Source organism: Nycticebus coucang, chromosome 12 (assembly GCF_027406575.1).
Source record: "Nycticebus coucang isolate mNycCou1 chromosome 12, mNycCou1.pri, whole genome shotgun sequence".
Taxonomy (NCBI): Eukaryota; Metazoa; Chordata; class Mammalia; order Primates; family Lorisidae; genus Nycticebus; species Nycticebus coucang.
Genome location: NC_069791.1, coordinates 34893243 through 34916041, shown reverse-complemented (window position 1 = coordinate 34916041; position 22799 = coordinate 34893243). Strand labels below are relative to the sequence as shown.

At 33.2% G+C, this 22799-nt stretch overlaps 2 protein-coding genes across 6 annotated transcripts in view; one reads left to right on the top strand and one right to left on the bottom strand.

The window, feature by feature from the left end:
* ETFRF1 (electron transfer flavoprotein regulatory factor 1) overlaps window positions 1-19370 on the top strand; it is a 29701-nt gene extending 10331 nt beyond the window's left edge. The window contains exons 3-5 of one of the 2 annotated variants that reach the window (XR_008373161.1): window positions 10670-10709; window positions 12578-13969; window positions 19134-19370. The gene's annotated coding sequence lies outside the window, so the exon portion shown is untranslated. Of the gene's footprint in view, window positions 1-10669; window positions 10710-12577; window positions 14190-19133 lie in introns of those variants that run through there. The other variant, XR_008373160.1, reaches the window with a different exon arrangement.
* Window positions 105-22799, bottom strand: part of KRAS (KRAS proto-oncogene, GTPase) — a 43102-nt gene continuing 20407 nt past the window's right edge. For 2 of the 4 annotated variants that reach the window (XM_053554363.1, XM_053554366.1), the window contains exons 3-6: window positions 21675-21853; window positions 19496-19655; window positions 9971-10094; window positions 4347-4483 (exon numbers count right to left, since the gene is read on the bottom strand). In XM_053554363.1, the coding sequence (XP_053410338.1) occupies window positions 9975-10094; window positions 19496-19655; window positions 21675-21853 (459 nt within the window). In that variant the 3' untranslated portion in view covers window positions 4347-4483; window positions 9971-9974. Of the gene's footprint in view, window positions 4484-7524; window positions 7526-9970; window positions 10095-19495; window positions 19656-21674; window positions 21854-22799 lie in introns of all 4 variants that reach the window. The other 2 variants (XM_053554367.1, XM_053554365.1) reach the window with 2 other exon arrangements.

Sequence of the window (22799 nt, the reverse complement as noted above, 5' to 3'; positions counted from 1 at the left end):
TTGAATAAAGATTCACTGGTATACTATAGTGTCTATAATACAGTATTCCCTATCAATACTGAGGCGATGTTTCAAATTTTCATCAAGAAATACACACTATCATAGTCACCATAACTATTTTTATTACATTACAATAATTAGGAGCAGTACAGTTCATGACAAAAACAATACAAATTTCAGATCACTTCACAGCACATACTCCTATAAACATTTAAAAGTTAATTTTAATTAAAAGAGTGGTCATTTTAAATGTTTGATTATGACCAACATTCCTAGGTCAGCGCAACCAAATGATGGAAAACAACTGGATCACACTGCATATGTCCCACAAAAAAAAAGCACAATGTACAAAATGTGCATGTTTCAGTTTACACTATACAAAAATAGTTAAAATACATTCCAGGTAAACATGTTACATTAAGAAATAGTACTAGTAAGAAATTGGCACTCAAAGGAAAAATGCAAAAGTATTTTCAACATGAAAACACAAGACAGTGGAATTGGAAACTTTTGGGTAAAGCATTATTGTAACCCAATTAGCTGAGGGGGGAGGGGTGGTGGACCACCTGTAATTGACATTTTACAGATAACTTTGTTTTTCCTAAATTCACTGAAATGGCCTATCATCATCCCAAACAGGCACTTCAAACTATTAAACTGAAACACAAATTTTAATCTGGTTATGATTATTTTTTAAGAACTAATGTAAATATATCTTTAGAAAGAAATAATTTTCATTTTGACAGAATTTACAACTAGTTGTAGGTTATTCAATTTCTCAGTGCAGAATTCATGCTACTCTATGAACACAAATTATTAAATATAAGTAACTACTGAGTTTTTGAAAACATCACTATAATTACCAAGAAATTATTACTTTTTGATAAATGGAAATAACTTCAGATAGTTTATACTGCCTATAAAATAAACCCTAAGTATATACTGCTTGGAAAAAAAAGGTTAAAAGACAAAAATCACTGGAACACAAATGAGATGAACTTGTGCAAACTGTAACTTAACATGCCTCAAAGTTTCTCTATATATTAGGACAAAATTGTGCAATGGTGGCAAAAGTTTTGATAACCTATAAAAGTTAGGTTCTAAGTTCCTATGCAGTGTGACTCAGTTAAAATAGAGTCTAGAATTCCTAACTGGGAATATTCACTAAAATTATTCTATATATGTCTGCTATATTCTTCCACAAACATGTTAATGCCTAAGACTATGTAATTTAGTACTTTTTAAAAAAAACTTCAACAAGGTTAAGGCTGTTTTTAATAATCGGATAACATTTCTTTGATCTTCAAATGAAAGAAAAAAAATAATCAGGTAACATTTGTTATTTCTAGTATTCTCTCCCCTGTTAAAATCTCAACAAAACCTTTTGTTAAACCACTCAAAATTCACATAATAAAAGATAATTAGCACTACTTAAAAAAAAATGCCAAGCCACATCAAAAATTCAAAAGTCCTAAACATCCTCTCAGTGATTTACTGCAGTTCCTGAAGTATGGCCATTTCTTTCTCTGTGTAGTAACAAGAGGAGGTACACCCCTACCTAGACAATGTCCCATAGATCTGTTTACCATGGCATTTCAGAAATCTTACATTTACACAAGTTTCCTTTCTTGTGAATCAGTTTAGGCACCTGTTTATTCATACCCAAGTAAACGAAACTATTTCAGAAGTCAATTTTTAATTTGTAAAAGTCTATTTTAAAAAAGGAAAATGAAATATTATACCTTTGAGATTTTTAATATTAGTATCTGACATATAACTTAATGTGTACGATAGCTGTCCTGACAAAATCACAGTCCAAATAAAAAAACATTATCAAGGTTATTCCTTTATAACAATGAAGTGATTTATATAAAATAGCTTGATTAAACAGTTGCATTGGAATCATAGCAAAACAATTATTTTAGAATTGGAAGGAATCTTAGAAACCAAACCTCTTCGCTGCAAAATTAAAATATGCATCATGTTACCTCTGGTCATGCACCAAGGGCCTTACTAAGATATTATAGACCACTCTAACACTACCTGAGGACAGGGATTGTTTCTTGTTTGGGGACACCCCCTATCGTCAGTTTCTTGTGCAGTGGTTGGCATCTGGTAGGCACTCAACAAGTATTTGTTGAATAACTGAATTCTCCAAAAAAGTAACCTTATGAATTAAATGTTTAAGTGTTTTTCATTGTAAGATTTTAAGTTATTAAAACAATGGCATATATTACAATGAAAAACACCAGGGCTAGAGTTCTAGCTGTAAATTACTTAAGGAATTCTTTCAGCATTACCTTTATTAAATTCTCCTTCTATTGGATAGGGCTTAGGGCTCTGTCTTTTCATATCAGGTTTGAAAATTCCTCCTTAGTCACAAATGGACCAAGCAGTAAAGAGACGATGTTCAAAGCATCAAGATTAAAGGTTAGCTACAAGGTCAAATCCCACTGTGGTATTTGTCAGAGTATTTTCAGCCCTGAGGAAAATAAGATGTAGGGCATTTCTGATGTGACTTAATAGGAAACCTTCATGAAGATATATCCATAGCAGCAATAAATCTTGAGGTTATGGGAATTAAAAGAAAATTGCAAGAAGTCACGAAGGCATATGGAAAGGTTAGGCAGGCAAGATGACACTAACATGGGAGGGGAGGATGGATATTTCAAATATAAACTTTGCCTCTTGCACAATTTTGCCTAAGACTGGTACTAAAGATGGTAACGCAGGTGAAAAGTTACAGATTGTGCTGAGCTTTACAAACAGGAATATCCTTATATAAACAGAATTAAATCACATAGTTATAAAGTTAGATAAGATAAAGCCTTTGAGATGACTTGTTTTTTCATGAAGAAATGGATAGTAAGTGATTTGTCCAAAATAAGAGTTCTAAGACACATATCTAAAATCTAAGTCACCTTCCTCCTAGTCCAGTAATATTTTCACCTTACCACACCATCTCATCTCACTTCAAATATTTCAAATCAATTAAAAGGACCTTTTATTAATGTCATTTTTTAAGTATTAGATATTCTTAAATATGGATCAGACTTGAAAAATGTTTATGAAAATGTTAATTTAGCCAGTGTTAAGGTAACTAGTCAAACCTAGAGATTTTGAAATTTTTTCGTTTAATTACTTAAAAAAAAATTGTCTTAGCAACCCCCCCACCCTGAAATCTCAATATTTAAGTTTTTACAGAAATTGTTTTTAAGAACAAAAGTGACGCTCCTGATTTGTCAGTAGAACCACCATACACTGACAGTCTGCATCTTGTTGAACTACCGAAATTCTCTCTTAGTCCCGATTCTGACCAACCAATGCTTGACAACAATGGATGACCACAGCGATGCAGTCCATACTGTGAAACTCTCAATGAAGTTCAAAGGTTCCCACAGGGCTTGCAACCTTGTTCTACTTAACACCTGCTAAGCTATAACTGGCCCAAAAGATCTTCAATATCACTATAAGAATTGAAACTATTTCCAAAGACTGACGTTCAAGAAAAGAGCAATCTGACACAGAGAGACTACATTTAATTCCTATGAGAATTTTTATACATGTTAACAATTTTTCAATTTTTAAAAAATTTAGTAGCATGTAAATACAGCCCCCAAAATGGTTGCTATAATCCCTATTTCATACTGTGTCTGCCTTAACAGGAAAAGCTATTAGGAGTCTTACAGTAATTTGTCTAATGTGGAAAGGAAATGGTCTTTTAATATTTTCCATTGCCTTGTATTTTTTCCATTTTTTTCTTTTTATAGAAAAAATATAATTTTGAAAAAGACACCATAACTAATAGCAGTGGAAAGGAGACAAAACCTTTGTGAACAGTGTAACTTTACATTCAATTAAGGATGACAAACAATAGGACATGATGCCTGGAAGCTGAATTGACAGGAAGCCCATAAATTTGTGTTCCCTCAATGTTTCAGTCATAAAGTCTGAACCAATCATAAAGTCTCAACTGAAGTTATAATTAGTAATCATTCCGTTTATGTGATTAGATAAAACACAGAATAGGGATGATTCAAAAGTTTCATTAATTTTTTTCACACCAGCGTTCACAATTGGTAAGAAAAACAGGAAGTAATCAACTGCATGCACCAAAAATCTCAGGTATTCAGTTTTCTTTTTCACAGGCATTGCTAGTTCAAAAACCAAAACTCAGGGAATACTGGCACTTAGAGGAAAAAAAGTTTCCACTGTCATTTTAAAATAAGTATTTAAGATAAAAGCTAACAGTTTGCATGGAGCAGAAAAAAATTAGGTAATGCTAAAACAAATGCTAATAATTTAGTGTAATGTACAAAAATTACTTTTACTTAAGTATGCCTTAAGAAAAAAGTACAAATTATATTTACATAATTATACACTTTGTCTTTGACTTCTTTTTCTTCTTTTTACCATCTTTGCTCATCTTTTCTTTATGTTTTCGAATTTCTCGAACTAATGTATAGAAGGCATCATCAACTCCCTGAAATACATAAACAGTAATAAAATGTGACTATTTACATGGAGGAACACTGATTTTTCACAAAGGCAATGATAATCGATGGCACAGAATCTTAAGCTTAACAAATGCCTTGTTCTCAGGAGAACTTAATTTGCTACTCATTTTTTCATTCTGGCAAATCTAGGTCACTAAAACCCAAATGCCTGTATGTGTTTGTACACTTAATGTCCCTGAAATTCTGGACTTTGAGCTCTGATTCCATGTTTATGTAAAATCCATTAGATTTAAATAATTTACCACGAAATAAACAGTATGTGAACATACTATTCTAATACTTTACTATGAAGTAAACAGTATCTGAACAAATTATTTCACTTTTCAAATAATACATATTAAGACAGTTTCAATTCATGACCTTATCATTAAGAAAGAGGTTTAAAGTGACTCCAATACAGCATACTATTACTTTGAAAAATGTAATACTTCTGGTTTGTGGTGGAATGTGCTAAATCAAATGAATGGTGTTGTAGATTACCAGTTTGGAGACTATCATTATTTTAGTTTTTGTTTAATGTATTAATTTAACGTATTACTCAAAAGCCTGCCATAAAAAGTCAAATGTCCTGTCTTCAAAAAGTCCAACGTTTTAGTCATTGTAGCCTACGTATATTTGTGATTAAAGCAAGATATCTAAATCAGTATGGTCAAAATGATTTTAAATAAGAAAAAATTTTCAACCTAATAATCCATAACATGAAAAATGGCACTCTGCAAGTGGTAGGAGAACAGATTTTAAACATGTAATACTTGAATTATGAAGAACAACATAAACAATATATAAAAAAAAAAAACAAAGAAATATAACCCTCACTGTATTTTAAAATCTATCCAAATGTGGGCAGCACCTGTGGCTCAAAGGAATAGGGCGCCAGCCCCACATGCCGGAGGAGGCGGGTTCAAACCCAGCCCCAGCCAAAACCTGCAAATAAAAAATAAAATAAAATAAAATAAAAAATAAATAAAAGTTCAGCCAAGAATCTGGACTCCTGAGGGGGCAGGTCTCCAGATCACGGAGTAAGAGTGGAGGGGGGTATTAGGCGCTCAGGGTTACAGGTCGTAACACCAAGCTCATTGAGACAAAATGAACAAATAAACAGATACAAAGGTTACCAGGCACATGGGCCCATAGATACAGAGATAGACGGAAACACATAAACATACAAGCAATAGCCACAACAGCAATATAAGAACAACTGCAATAAAAAGTGATAATTGTAAAATAATTGAAAGAAAGGAAAAAAAAAAGAGAGAAAAAAGTGGTGTTAGAAGGAATGTTAAGTGAGAAGAAATTAAAATTAGAAGACATAGAAATAAAAAATATATCTATATAAAATGTAATAATAAAAAATTATCGAAATCTCCTCTAAGAAAATGGTGAGGAAAAATCAGACAAAAAGAAAACAGCAAACAAAACAAAACAAAACAAAACAAAAAAAAGGCACCAACTGCAATCCCAGTTATAACCTAAGAATAGGGAGAAAAGGGAAAGGGAGGGGAGGGAGGGGGGAGGAGGGGGATTAATGGGATTACACCTGCAGTGCATCTTACAAAGGTATATGTGAATCCTAGTAAATGTGGAATGTAAAGGTCTTAGCAAAATAACTAAGAAAATGCTACAAAAGCTATGTTAACTAATGTGATGAAAATGTGTCAAACGATCTATGAACCAAGTGTATGGTGCCCCACGATCATACTAATGTACACAGCTATGGTTTAATAAAAATAAAAATAAAAAATAAATAAAATCTACCCAACTGAGAAGTTACCACATATAGAAAGAAATCCTAACGGGCACAGGGTCAGTACCTCACACCTGTAATCCCAGTGACTCGAGGCTGAGGCAGGAGGATTACTCGAGCCCAGAAGTTTAAGACAAGCGTAGACAACACAGCCAGACCACATCTCCAAAAAAATGAAAAAAGGTAGCTGTGTGGGATGGCTTGCACATTTAGTCCCAGCTACTCAGGGGGCTGAGGCAAGAGGATCACTTGGGCCCAGAAGTTGTAGGAAGTTTATTTACAAAAAAAGAAAAAAAAAAAAAATATCCTGTTAACCAAATGATGCTTCCAAACCTAGACACTAGAGGGAGTCTTAGGAACAAAAACGCAACAAATTAAGTTGTATAAATCAAGCCAGTTGAAGAACAATGAAAATTGTAATCACTTCTTTTGAATATCACAAACAGTATGAATATTATAATATGTATAAATACAAATAAGTTATATTATCTTAAAAATATAAAAATTTAAGTGGTAACATTTCTCCTTTCCTGCATTACAAAGATCTTTAACATTATTTCAGAGTAATAGGAAAATTAATTTAGAGCATTTTCTTTCAAACAAAATTAGTTCCATTGGAATTATTTTCACAATATATATGTAATTAGAAAAGCATGACCAATATTTTAAGAGAATTAACAATGTGGGATTAAGAGATTTGCCCACACTTAAACTAATAGTAGGATAAAAACCAGTATTATTGGTTTAAAGTACTAGTGAATAAATGTCCTCAAAAAGTCCCCAAACTTCACTCATTAATGTTTTCTACTTTCTGATAATCATCCCCGATAGAATACGAACATATGCTTTGGTCTCTCCCAACGGAGAAAGGAAAATTAACTTATCAGCAATAAAGTCAAAGCTTAATTAGGTGTGTGTGTATCCCTTCATGCTCACCTTCTTAACACACATAAAGGGAGAAACTTCCAATTATATAATAAAGGTTATCCCACAGCATGGCAACACTTAACAATTTACGAGTCATAAAACCTTAAAATGTGACAAAATCCTGAGAGGACCTACTCTAACTCCCTTCATGAATTCCCTTTGATCACACGTCCTTATCTAGTTTCTATACTGAAGAAAAATCCCAATGATACCACTATAGTAAAGCAGAAAAATGAAAAAAATACGAAATGGATAGAGGGAAGACACTTTCATTCTACAGTGAAAACAACACACCACTATCTAAGAGGCAATGAAGACAGAATTTGATAACATTACCCTCTTCTAAGATTTTGACAAATACTTTAGGTTCAGGTCATACTGAACTCTCCTTTCTATATATAATCTTATTAAAATTAATTTCCATGATTAGAGCAATATCACAATTAACCTAACAGAGGGCAGTGAATTCCTTTTTCTCATATATAAACTAATTGTCCACACACACATACAAAGATAAAAGTTATCTACTTTTATTATTTTGATTAGTAGCAGTAACTTTTATTATTTTGTTTAAAGCTAGCTTTTTCAGTACTAAGAAAATTAATTTTTATTTATCACTTCAAATATTTAAAAAATTTTTTATTTAACTTTAATTTTTAAAATATCACCAAGTATGCTTTATATTAATATAAATTCTATCCTTATCTACTGAAAAAGCAAAGATTCAATTCATCATGTCAAACAATCATTTTGACATTCACACTACAGACACTGAAAACAGTTTGCACAGATTAGAAATTTTAGAATATTACATGCTTACATCTTTGTTCTAAATATAAATTAGGCTTGGCACCTGTAGCTCAGTGGCTAGGGCACCAGCCACATTCAAACCCAGCCCAGGCCTGCCAAACAACAATGACAACTACAACCAAAAAATAGCCGGGTGTTGTGGCAGGCACCTGTAGTCCCAGCTACTCGAGAGGCTGAGGCGAGAGAATCGCTTAAGCCCAAGAGTCTGAGGTTGCTTGAGCTGTGATGCCAGGGCACTCTACCAAGGGCAACATAGTGAGACTCTGTCTCAAAAATAAATAAATAAATAAATAAATATAAAGTATAAAACTTTAAAAATCATCTAATAATATACTCTAGTTTCTCTTCATATCATACACATCTTTCATCTTTTAAAAAATCATCTAATAGCCAATAGCAGGGGGAAATAAATAAAAACACCACTTAAATCTCATAATAGTACTGTCACTTAGGAATTTATCTTTTAAAATTGAATTGTAATGCTGTATTTTACCACACCTTTTTACAACATGAAATAAGAATCTCTATACGTTGACCACCTAAGAGCCTGTAACAAATTGGTTACATACAGATATGGTCAGCATAAGAACTAGGCCTATAGTACTGATACATACATGTGGTGCACGTCCAGTCTATGGAGGTGTTCAATGGAGGGATGTGGTTAACCACGAAGGTTCTACTGTATAGCTTTACCCAATAAAACTCAAAAAATACTAAGAGTTCATAAATCTCAATAAAACTTAATGCATTTTCTTCTGAGTTTAGTAGATATATATCTGAGAGATACTTAAAATTCATATAATAGGAATACTAAATTTTAGTTTAATAATTAGAATAATATCCTAGTAGCTTTTGAAAATTAATCTTATTTCATGTTCTTCCAAAAGATTATGTATTACAAACTATGAATAAACAATTTGAACTTCACTAGGCAAAGGGCACGCAAAGATTAAAAATATTCTGGGTCTCTTAAGATTCTACTGTCTAATATAGTGATGAAACACAAAAGAGGTTATTTTAATATAACATGGGAAGCACATAACAGTTAAGAGAGTATATTGGGAATACCCAGGAGTGCACTACGCCTAGTCTCAGGGTTTAAAAAGATTCTTAGAGAATAGGAGACTGAGGGTTCATAAAAGAATGTTAACTACTTCAAAATAGTAGGGATAAGAATACCAGCACTCCAAAAAAAGAGCAAGATTCAAGCAAAAGCAGAAAATAATATGGTGTTTGTTAAAATAAGGACCAAGCAAGATGATGGAGTTTTTAGGTACAAGGCCAAAAAAGGGCTGGAGAGGTAGGTGGTAAGGGCCATCCATATAAGACATGTTGTGGAACCTGAGATTTTATTCTATAGGTAAATTAGTAACTAAATCAAAGACCAAAGAATGACATTTCTTCTAAGTGTCGTAAAAGGGTGGTTAAAGAGTTAAAGAATGTGGTTGCTTCCAAATGGGGGTGAGAAGAAAGACACAGGAGTCATCTTAAACTTCCCAGTGCTGTTAGTGCCACTGAATAGTTGTTTGCTTGTGAAATGTCCCAAAGGAAAAACACCATTTACGTAACAGCAGCTCTTTTCCACCTTATAAACCACTCAATCTTTTAGCTTTATACCATTTCTTATGTTTCTCCTCCTGTCTAAGAAAAAGCAAAAGTTGCTGATTATTTCAAAACTCGAGTGTGATTATCACTTAAAAATAAAGGCAAGTGCCAGTTCTCAAATGCTTAGTTTACAGCATACCTTATGCTGAATATAGATTAGTCAACTTAGCCATTAAAACTGTCTCCATTATAATTAATACCCCTTAGATTAAAAATAAATGTATTAAATTATCGAAACAAACTACCAGTTTCTTATCTTTTATTTCTTCAGATTAGAACACCACACCTAAGTAGCTCTACAGTGGTTGCTACTTTGTTACCTTTGAAAGACATCCGCTTTCTGCCAAAATTAATATGCTGAACTTACCAGGTTACATTATAATGCATTTTTTAATTTTCACACAGCCAGGAGTCTTTTCTTCTTTGTTGATTTTTCTCAATCTGTATTGTCGGATCTCTCTCACCAATGTATAAAAAGCATCCTCCACTCTCTGCATTGTAAAACACAACTTCTTTAAAGTCTGCTTCATTGGTAAGAGTAACTTATTGGGACAGCCATGTGCAAGAAGTTTGAAATTATGAGCTTTACTTGAGAATTTTTTTTTAAACAGACATCAGATTGTTGGACTGAAACTGAGGATGCAATTTTAAAATATGGGCTAGAATCCTGGTTTGCTCTTGTAAGTCAGTTTTGCTTTCTAATGGAATTAGAATTTAAAAAATTAGGAATCAGGAGTGATTATAAAAGACGTATCTGGTTATTAATTAATGAAATTATTTTCATTTGCCAGTCCTGGATTTAAAGCTTCAAAGGAAGTTAGGTTTAACCTCAGTTGAAGTAAAGTTAAGTTTATTTCTCTGACATAGGAAAAATAAGCAATATGCACTACTGACTCCCATCAGTACTATTGATGTGCTACTGATTACAGTGGGAAGAAAAATGGTATAATAAGGATGTAAAAACCTTTGTTAAAACACAAAAGGCATCTCAAAATAGAGGTCATAGTGAAGAGACTAGACTCTTGAGTTTTATTTCCAATTATAACATTTTCCAATCTATTTCCAGGGTCCACGGGTGGAAAATCAACTGAGACTTTTGTGCCTGGGTAAATACATTATTTAAATTAAAATGTTAAATGATGGCTGTTTACCATAATATAAAACAGTGCAAAATAGGAACATTTTAGAACAGTGTACAATCATACTCGCCTTGTACCTTCTATTTTAATTTAAATACTATAAAGGATTTTTTTCCTGCTAAAGGCTATTATAGAAAGCTAGGACAAGCACAATCATATATGGCCATATGGAAAAAAATGAAAGATTTTAATCTTTTCCAATCCAGAATATTAGGCAGTAGCCAAAGGGGACAAGATACTTAGTTTACTGTGATCCTAATTTGTCCAGAAAAACTTAAATTTAAAAAAGAAATAGCACAGAAAGTGGTATTTACATGTAGTGCAATTTACTTTAAAATATGTATTATTTGTGTTAAACTGGCATATTTTACTACACATTTGAGTTTAAGCTTATTCTGTTCTTTTTAATTTTATGAACAAATTACTTAATTTGGAGACTAGGATATTTTAGCTGGGATTGGTAACCTCAATGTTTCCATTGAAATAATTGTGACATAATGAACCTAGCACCTAAAAAGCTAATACGCTACATCCAAAGTATGATTTGTCATTTTAAATTCAATCAGGCACAGTGAATTGGCCACTAATTATCAACTGCAGTAAGCAAATGGCTAGGCTAGGCCTGAATTTTTGCATGCAGAAGTCATCTGTATATCTAATGCCTATAACAATTGAAAAAAAGACACTTCAATTCTTTAGGGCACATTAATTTTTATAAATCTTAGGAGTACATTAAGCACTGCTTCATAGAGTTCACTAACTTATCTTTAAAGTAAAATTTTAATTTAAAATTCATAAAACTAAATGACAGTTAAAAAGCAGGCATTGTGTGAGTGTAATGTGTTATATATTAACATGCTCATCTCAAGTTACTAACATATATCTTCTAGTGATGTATTTTTCATCTTTTAATGACAAAATCATTACAGTTGGAGAATTTTCTTATTTTTAATATAATAAATTTAATCAACTACCTAGCAGAACCAACTAGAAATAAAAATTCCCAACCACTTTTTGAAATCATTAAATATGCTGGCCCTATAAAATAGATCCCCTACTAGTATATAAAGGTTTATAATAGTTTATATTTTATTATTAAGCCTCAAAGGGAAAGAACTTATTTTTACTCATCCACGAAAAACTTATGTATTAGAAATTTTCATTATTTTCATAAATTTCCAAAATTTTTCATTTTTTTTTTCTTGAGACAAGAGTCTCACTATGTCGCCCTAGGTAGAATGCCATGGCATCACAGCTCACAGCAACCTCAAACTCTTGGGCTTAAGCAATTCTCTTGCCTCAGCCTCCCAAGTACCTGGGACTACAGGCACCCACCACAATGCCCAGCTATTTTTTGGTTGCAGTTGTCATTGTTGTTTAGCTGGCCCGGGCTGGGTTCAAACCTGCCAGCCTCAGTGCATGTGGCTGGCGCCATAACCACTGTGTTACGGGCACTGAGCCCAAAATTTACATTATTAATATAAATAATTTAAGGCATTAAATTTAACTATTTTGTAAAACATGTAAAATGTAAAACCTGAGCTCTGTCATTTAAGCTGTTTTCATAAATGATTCTTTCAGTGAAAATTAATGCATGAAATTTAAATTAATATATATCTACATATACAAACCAGGTAAAAGCTCATATTTTCTTAAAATTTTTTAAGAATGTAATTATTTTATTCCTGTTTAAAAAAAAGTTACAAGGTCATTGTAGAAGCACCAAAACATGCTATTGGGGGGAAAAACAGTATTGGTCCTCTACTAATTTAGCAGAACAAATTTTGATTGTAACTTATTTCTAAAATCAATTTCAATGTGTCTATTTTTTTCAGTGTGAGCATTCCCATCACCAATACCAGAATATATGATTTTTGTTTCCAGCAATGCAGAGAGAATTGGAAGCCAATAGTGAAAAAAGAAGAGATGACGGCCCACCACCAAGAATTCAGTGTCAGGACCTCACTGGCTCAGATTTAACAACATCAACAAACAGTTATTTCAGAGTGATTATTTTCCATTTATTACTTTTACTAACATGAAATTTAAATTAGATTTTAAAGAATGCATATTTACCATTTTTTCAGACTTAGTTACTTTTGATAATATAAAGGCATACTGACATCAAGAGAAATGACAATATTGTTATTTATCCTTGTGTGCACCTTAAACCATTGGTGCTGGCTGTAATTTTAGCAAAGTGCATACAGTATACACCTATGAAACAGAACACTGGTTTCATATTCAAAACTTTATAGATGATTTAGAAAGATATAGCCAAAACAGATATTTAATATCTACTGAGGCTAGTTACTAAGCTCTCTGCTGGCACTCAGTGATTTTACTCTGGAGAATATGGCTTGTTCTCACATATATTCTTTTTCAAATATCACTTATAAAAACTTAAGAACAAATCAAAATCAAAGTCTTTTTGAAGGAACAAAAGTGTACACATTTAAATATGTAAATTTTTTTGAATCAAGAGTTTTGACAATATTTTCAGCTTAGCTAGCACCTGAAAACATACTTGTGAGACTATGGAAACAGAATACTCAATACGGATTAAAGATTATTAACCAAAAGTATCACTTTATATCCTTGTGCCTATGTTTTCACTAAGCGATTTTGTTTTAAATAAGCCATTTGTTCCTGTTAACCTGGAAAAATTGTTGCAAAACTGTCAACAAGTAATGTATCAAATACCTTAACTACATACACATACAAGAATAATAGGCTTCACAAGGAAAGGGAATGGAGAAATAAGATATATTCCAAAAACCAACTTCATATACCTGACTTTCCAAAGACACCTTGCCAAACTATAGCCCACCTCAAGTACTACTGAAATACAGCAATACCAAATACACTGGAGGCTTACCATGGACACATCAGGTGCTTAGTAATTGTTTTGTCAATTTTTTTAAAATTTCAGGTTAGAGTAAGGGTACATAGGACTAAGTCACAGTATTTGTGTTTGTAAGATAAAGCCCAAACTCTGAGTTGTTGTTGAGTCCTTCACCCAGTAAGTGTGCCATATACCCCTATACTGTACCTGATAGGTGGGAACTTCTCGAGCCTCCCCCCCCCCACTTCTTGAATTTAATTGTGTTTTTCTTTCATGTGGGCCTGTAGTTGTTGATTTACACTTTCAGATTAGAACTGAGTACACTGGGATGCTTGCTTTTCTGTCTACTTTACTTAGGAGAATGCTCTCCAAATCCCTCCAGGTGAATATAAACAATGCGAAGTCTCCATTTTTATGGCTGAACAGTATTCCACGGTATACATATATAGCAGTTTTTGATCCCTTCCAGGATTGATGGCACTTGGATTGTTTCCACATCTTTGTAACTGTTTTGTCAATTTTAACTCATAAAAAGCTAAAGTTTAAAATATTGATCTGATGTACATAAAAACTATTATTATTAAACAGAGAGATACGGTACATTGAGGTTTTCTTTTTTTTTGTTTTGGTTAAAATAATTTCATGAAATATTTTTGTTAATAGAGTTCTAACAACTATAGAAATTAAAACAAAATCAGGAAATTAATTACTCAACATTTGTTAAGTTTGTGAAGCTTATTTTTATATAATGTTCAAATTAAGAACTCCAGAAAACAAAAAAGCTGAGTCAGGAGTAGCAGTGGTATCTATTGCACGTTTCTTTTATTCACTTTACGGAAACTCTGCTTCTGTCATTCACTTTACGGAACCCTTCCCACTTCTGAGTTTAGCAGATTTAGAAAACACACAGCTGATTCCCATAGTGTCAATGTTTTGGTTTCAGTTAGGCTTTGCCAACACTGCCATACGTGTCTGAAGGGACCAGAACAATCTGTTGATTACTAAACTGCCCAGATAAATGTGAACTAGGTAGCGGTCCTTATACACTGGGAATACAGGGACCCCAAACAATATAATAGCAGAAAAGTAACTCCTTTTGTCTTTCAGATATGGACTAAGTTGATTATAAACAATATATAATGCATTCTATCCAGCCAGGTAATGAGCTTTGTTAAAACTGCAAAGTAATTAAGTTAGTAAAAACATGTATTTTGCAATCCTTATAAAAAAAGTACTAGGGTAAAATTTCAATTTTTCTTTCACAAAATATTTAAGTTTTATGCTACAATTACTAAAGTTTAAGTTGAAAGTCTGACCTAAAATTTAAGCTGGAAGTCTGGCCTAACTTCTAGTATCTAGTCAAACACTGAGGTTACCCAGAGAACCAGTGAATCAGCACATTGCAACCCACAGGCCAAACGTAGCCACAGACTATTTCTGTACTATATACAAGCTAACGACAGTGTTTGCATTTTTAAAAGGTTACAATAATAATAAAGAAATGTGCAATAGATACCACTTGTGGCCTTCAAAGCCTAACATTTACCAGATGGGCCTTTATAGAAAGTTTGCTGGTCCCGATTTATACTTATGAGAACTTGTAAATGACTGCTCTTTTTCTATAACTTGTTCTTTTTGGTGTTTAAGGCTCATGATCAACATCAAAAATCAGAGCACAAAACAAGTTGCTGAATACGAATATACACATCAATTTTGTTTAAATAAGAAATACACTGAATAATAGATGAGTTAACAAACTACTCTGTAGAAAGTAGGGCTTCACATGTTCACAAACTGGAGATGCAATGTGTATTAAATTTTACATATTTCATTTTATAATCTCTATAGTTACTTGGAATAGTTCTTTAAAGTTTTCCAAAAGCATGCGAATATTAGAAGGAGATAGAGGAAGACGAACTCCTCAAAGGCAAATTTCTAAGCAAATCAACAAGTCCACTTAACAAAAAGAATTCTAAGAACAGAAATTAAATATCTTAAGTTATAGCTTAGCAACATATATTACATAAAAACACCAATGAATCAGGATACAGATATAAAGAAGACTGGATGCTAGGTCAAGAACAAATATTCTTGTATATTTCTCTGCATTTTAATTAGATGCCCCAAATAAATGTCTACAAAGCAAATCTAAGTTAATCTACTACTTAGATATTATACACCTTCAAAAAAAACCCAAACCAAACAAAAAAAACTAACAAGGCCACAAAACAGTATAAACCTAAAATTCTATTTTAAAAGGAATTACCAGGTAGTTTTCTGATCAAATATGAATGATGTGTCATATTTATGTGTTAACATCAAACAGCAACAATCAGTTAGTACTTCTGAGGTAGTAATCATACAACAAAAACGGAGACAGAGCTCTTCCAGACTGATCCAATGGGAAATGGAGAGCAACATGGGAATAACGGAATCCGATGACTCTTCCTGGTCTTTATTGCCTTTCTACTCAAGGTGTGGACCCTGCATCAAAACCAGCATCTCCCAGCTACTTGTTAGAAATGCAGAATCACAGATCTGAGAATACACAAATCTCAACCTAAATTAATTCATTCTAACCTGAATTAGAATTCGATAATAAGCCCAGTTAATTTTTGTACACGTATAAAAGTACAAGAAGCACTTATCTATTGCAACCCTTTATAACATCAGGCAAAGTATCTTCAGTATTTCCTTTGTGAAATATAAATTCAAATGGTCACCAGTCTAAGAAGCATGAAAGCATAATAAAGTAACGGGAGAATCCTGGTAGTAGGTTTGCATGTTTTCAAAAACATTCTTTCAATTTTATATCTGAAAATCCTTCATAAGAAAATGTTGGAAGAAAAAGTTATAAATATTAAAATCATGTTTTCTGAGTGCCTTGTTTCCTAAGGAAAATCAAGGAGACGGGTCAGAAAAGACCAATAAAAAGGAGACAAAAATAAGCCTCTTCCTCGTCTTTGGAACCGAGGCACAGATTTGAATGAAATTTTAATTCTGTTAGATAAGCAAAGCACATCAAGTCTGTCTTTAATATATAAATCAGGTTTTAGTAAACTCTCAGGGAGAAAACATTTATATGATGGACAAACTACAGAAAATCAGTTGTTAATCCTCGAACAAAAACTTTAAATAGAATTCATTGTTTGTTTATTATGTACCAAAATTGTGTAACTAGTAAGAGGTACACAACATCTCCCACTAGGGAAATAAGATATATATACTGGGTAAATAATGATTTATGTTTAAATTTTTACCTTTACAAAATTCAATAGATGGTGGCGCCCGTAGCTCAGTGAGTAGGGCACCAGCCACATACACAGTGGGTTCGAGCCTAGCCCAGGCCTACTAAACAATGACAACGGCAACCAAAAAAAAAAAAAAAAAATAGCCGGGCGTTGTGGCAGGTGCCTGTCGTCCTGGCTACTTGGGAGGCTGAGGCAAAAGAATCACTTCAGCCCAAGAGTTTGAGGTTGCAACACAGCACTCTACTGAGGGCAACAAAGTGAGACTCTGTCTCAAAAAAAAAAAAAACCATTCAATAGAACTTTCAGAATGCCCATTTTTATAAATTTAACAGTGTAATGACTTGTTCATCAATTTTTTTTTAACTACTAGTATTACAAAAGTTAAATTCCATTAAATCACTTTTATGGGCTCACAGGTACATGTAACCAGCAAAAGCCCTGAACAAATCTATGGAACATAAATTGATCAATTTCTTAGTACAGTCATGCACCACATACCAGTTCAGTCAAAAAAAGACTGCACATGTATGACAAAGCTCTCATAAGATTATAAGAAAGCTGCAAAATTCCCATCACCTAGTGACATTGTAGCCATTGTAATATCATAGCACAACATATATGTGCTTATGGTGATTCAGGCAAAAACCTGTGCTGTCAGCTGTATAAAAATGTAACACATACAATTATGTATAGCATGTAAAATAAATGACTATAGTACTAGTTTGTGTATTACCTATGATTCTTATTGTTAGAGAGTACATTCCTTCTACTTAAAAAAAAAAAAAAAAGTTAATTGTAAAACAGCTTCAGACAGGTCCTCCAGGAAGTATTCCAGAAAAAGGCATTGTTACCACCAGAGATAGCAACTCCAAGCACATTACAGTCCCTAAAGAACTCCTAGAGGGACAAGACGTGGAGGGGAGACTGATGGTTCTGTCCCTGTATAGGCTACGCTCATATGTGTACATGTCATAATTTTTAATAAAAAAGTTTAAAAAGTAAAAAAAAAAAAAAAAAAGATAAAAATTCTAAAAATAGAGAAAAGCTTATAAAATAAGGATATATACAATATTTCAGCATACTGGACAATGTTTTTTAAGCTATTATGAGTTGAAAAATTAAAAAAATCCCAGTTTATAAAGTAAAAAAGTTACAGTAGGCTTATTATTGACGAAAAAAATGTTTTTTTTTTTTTTTTTTATAAATTTGGTGTAGCCGAAGTGTACAATGTTTATATGAGGTCTCCAGTAGCTCACAGTAATGTCCTAGGCTTTCACATTCACTCACGATTCACTTACCCACAGCAACTTCCAGTCCTGTAAGTTTCATTCATGTAAGTATACAGGTGTATGTATATGTACCATTTTTAAATATTTTATACTATATTTATACTGTACCTTGTCTATGTTTAGATACACAAATACTTACCATTGTGTTATAACTGCCGACAGTATTTAGTATAGTAACATGCTTTACAGGTTTGTAGCCTAAGAGCAACAGGCTATACCACACAGCCTAGGTGTGTAGTAGGCTAGACCATCTAGGTTTGTGTAAGCACAGTGTATGGTATTCACATGACAATATTACCTAAGAACACACTTTTCAAAATGTATTCTTGTTGTTAAGCAATGAATGACTATATATGAAAATTGCATTCCTTTTTTCAAATAGATGATGTAACATCAACTGAAATTATTTTATTTACCTAGAGAAATAGATTTGGGGGGGGGGTTGAGGTTTTTTGGAGACAGTCTCCATATTTAATCTTCAGTAGAGTGCTGTCGCATCACAGCTCACAGCAACCTCAAACTCTAGAACTCAAGCAATTCTCTTGCCTCAGCCTCCCAAGTAGCTGGGATTACAGGCACCCGGCACAACCCCTGGCTATTTCTAGAGACAAGGTCCCACTCTGGCTCTGCATGGTCTCTAACCTGTGAGCTGAGGCAATCCACCCACCTCGGGGCCTCCCAGAGTGCTAGGATTACAGGCCTGAGCCACCACACCAGGCCTTAAATGTTTTTCTAAATGAAGATTATTTTTGAAACAAAACTCAGGTTCCACTTAACAATTTCGGTCAGAAGGAAACAGTAAATGAATAGCTGAGAGTTTCTATTTATTTTCTAAGTATTCTCTTGCTCTAATGAAAACTTTCTCCAAAAATAAATTTTCAAAAAATTTTCACCAAAGCAAACCTCTTCAAGTATAACAAAATTTAATCTAGAAATACGACGTAATACTCTTAAAAGCACTTCTAAAATAAGGAACTCAAATTTTGTTTTCATTTTATGTCTCTAGGTATACAACAGTGAAAAAATTTCCACATCTTTTGAATCTTAAACACAAGATATGCTCAGAATTGAGAGAAATTTTCAACATGGAAAAAAATGAAAGCCAACAGTGTTATCAGGGATGCTGCGTTAGGAAGCACTGGCCTCTCAAGAGAACATTTACCAAATAAACATTGTTTTATTTCCTATTTTGGTATAATGAAAGAAAAACTGATAAGTCACCTTAAATAAAACATTTATATTATTATGTATGTTTATTATTCTCCTGCCCCCTAAATATTAAAATATATAAGTAAATTATGATTGATTAAAATCACTTGATTTTAAATCACAGAAAACAGATCTGTATTTTTTTCTAGTTTTACCCACCTGTCTTGTCTTTGCTGATGTTTCAATAAAAGGAATTCCGTAACTTCTTGCTAAGTCCTGAGCCTGTTTTGTGTCTACTGTTCTAGAAGGCAAATCACATTTATTTCCTACTAGGACCATAGGTACATCTTCAGAGTCTTTAACTCTTTTAATTTGTTCTCTAAGGAAGAAAAATAAATTATGGCAGAGACATTAGTAATATAAATATATTTCAAAAATGCATTTTTATAAAATTTGGCTAAAGAAAGGCAATGTAATTCCTAATTTCCACCATACCAAATTTTCCTTGTTTCTCCTTCTAGTTATTTTTTCTCCCCCTTAAACAAAAACCTTGTATATTTCCTGAAAGATAAAATACCTAGAAGTATAGTAAAACTACAATCTAATTAAGGTTCATATATAGTTAGATCATAATGATAGAACAGAAAATACTGCAAAAGTCTAGACCCAAAGTTCTATATCTAGTTTTAAAAACTATAATATCACAAACATGTTACATATGTGGCTCAATGTATGTGTATAAAAAATATTATTGCCAGGTGCAGTGGCTCACACCTGTCATCCCAGCATTCTGGGAGGCCAAGGTGGGCAGAAAGCCTAAACTCATGAGTTCAAGACCAGCCTGAGCCAGAGTGAGACTCCTGCCTCTAAAAATAGCCAGGCGTTGTGGTGGACGCCTATAATCCCAGCTTCTCAGGAAGCTGAGGCAAGAGAATAGCTTGAGCCCAGGAGTCTGAAGTTGCTATGAGCTATGATGCCACGGCACTCCACCTGGAGCAACAAAGTAAGACTCTGTCTCTAAAAAATAAATAAAAGAAAAAATACTTTTACAAAAGTCTAAATTACGGCACTACATAACTTTCACATTGCTTTCTCAAAAAAGTGACAAGTGGAAAGATTTTGATTTCTAGGTAGACAACACTGAAGTTACCACAGTTTAGTCCATTAAAATCCTTTCTCCTTGCAGCTAATTGTCAATATTAAATACACACAAATTCTAAATTGGGGTAAAATTATATTCTCCCCAATTTTAGGTAGCTTTCAAAGATGTAATATGGAATAAGGAGCACAGTAGACAACAGAGTCAGAACTGGTTTAAATTCCGAGTTTCTCTCCTTATTAGCTGGGAAAACATGGATAAGTTAACAAATTTCATCTATTTACTACCCTATAAAAATATACCACTACCCTCATCCAGATTTCTTTTCCTCTAGTACTACAGCATATAGTAAGCATGTTCTTAAATAAAATAGTTAATTTTTTAACTCTGCTCACTCACTGTTATGTGATATTACCAATAAGTGGAATATTTGTTTAATATGAGTTTTGTGAAAACTGCAAACCCTCTAAGAAACAGAGTATAAACATATGTAGTATAATTATTTTAAAGTAGTCAGTTTTATGCAGATGTCAGATTTTTTTTAGATCTGTAACTGCTCTAATTCGTCAATTATTTACAACTCCTGAGTTGTTTATCCAGTCCAAAAAATCCTACCCTAGGTATATGTGATTTTCTTGCTTTCTTTCTTTTTTTGGAGACAGAATCTCAACCTGTGCCCTGGTGTCATAGCTCAAAGTAACCTCAAATTCTTAGGTTCAAGTCTCCCCCTTACCTCAGCCTCCCAAGCAGTTGGGACTACAGGCACCTGCCACAATGCCTGGCTAGTTTTTTCTATTTTTTAGTAGAGACAGGGATCTTGCTATTGCTCAGGCTGTTTGAACTCCTGAGCTCAGGGGATCTACCCACTTCAGCCTCCCAGACTGCTATCATTATAGGTGTGAGCCACCGCACCTGGCCTACATGATTATTCTGAAGACTATTCAAGTGATACCATCTCAAATCACCGTCTCATATTTTTGTTTATAGTTTTCAATATTATGATGTATATAAAAAGTATACAGTCTTACTTTTCTAGTGTTGTGTGGTTAAGAGTACAGAAGGTTTTGGAGTCAAACAGGTCTAGATTTTAATCTCAGTACCACCACTATCTATGCCATCTGGAACAAATTACTCAATTGTTCTAAACCCTATGGATTTCATTTCTAAAACATGAATATTACCTCACAAAATTATTTTAAAATTTGAATTAGATATATGCATGGCAGTTAGCAAGGACTCAATAAATTGAAAACTGTATTACTCCTCAATGTCAATTTATTAGATTCAACTTAAACCCACCTATAATGGTGAATATCTTCAAATGATTTAGTATTATTTATGGCAAATACACAAAGAAAGCCCTCCCCAGTCCTCATGTACTGGTCCCTCATTGCACTGTACTCCTCTTGACCTGCTGTGTCGAGAATATCCAAGAGACAAGTTTCTCCATCAATTACTACTTGCTTCCTGTAGGAATCCTAAGAAAGGAGAAACATAGTCTGGATTATTACAGTGCACCTTTTACTTTTAAAAAGGTGTTACATGCAACTCAACAACAAAAAGATAATCTAATTAAAAAATGATCAAAGGACTTGAGGAGACACTTCTCCAAAGATAAAAAGCTGGTTAATAAGTACACAAAAAGATTCTCAATATCATCAGTCATTAGGGAAATGAAAATAAAAATCATGAGATGCCACCTCACACCCATTACAGTGGCCCAGAAAGTAAGCGTTGATGAGGATGTGGAGAAACCAAAATCCTGTCCATTGCTGTGATGGGATGTAAAATGGTGCTGCCATTATGAAAACAGTCGGGCAAGTACCTCAAAAGTTATACAGAGAATTACCGTAATATTCAGCAATTCCATTCCTATGTACATAACTAAAAGAACTGAAAACAGAGACTCTAAAGAGATACTTGCACATCAATGTTCATAGCAGCACTATTTACGACAGCCAAAACATAGCTAAGTGTCCATTAACGAACTGATAAACAAAAAAATGGCATTGAATATACATACAATGGAACATTATTCACCATAAAAAAGGATTAAATTCTGATACAGGTTGAGCATCTCTAATCTGAAAATCCAAAATCCAAAATGCTCCAAAATCTGAAACTATCTAAACACCATGATACTCAAAGGAAATGATCATCAAGCATTTCTGATTTCAGATTTTTCAATTAGGGATACTGAGCTGGTTAAGTATTTGCAAATTATTTCAAAATCCAAAACGCTTCTGGTCCTAAGCATTTGCATAGGGATACTCAATCTGGACATGCTACAATATGGAGAAACCTTGAAAACATTATACTAAATGAAGTAACCAGACACAGAAGACACACAGCACATGATCCCACTTAATGAAGTATCGTTAATAGGCAAATTCACAGAGACAAAAATTAGAACGTTACCAAGGA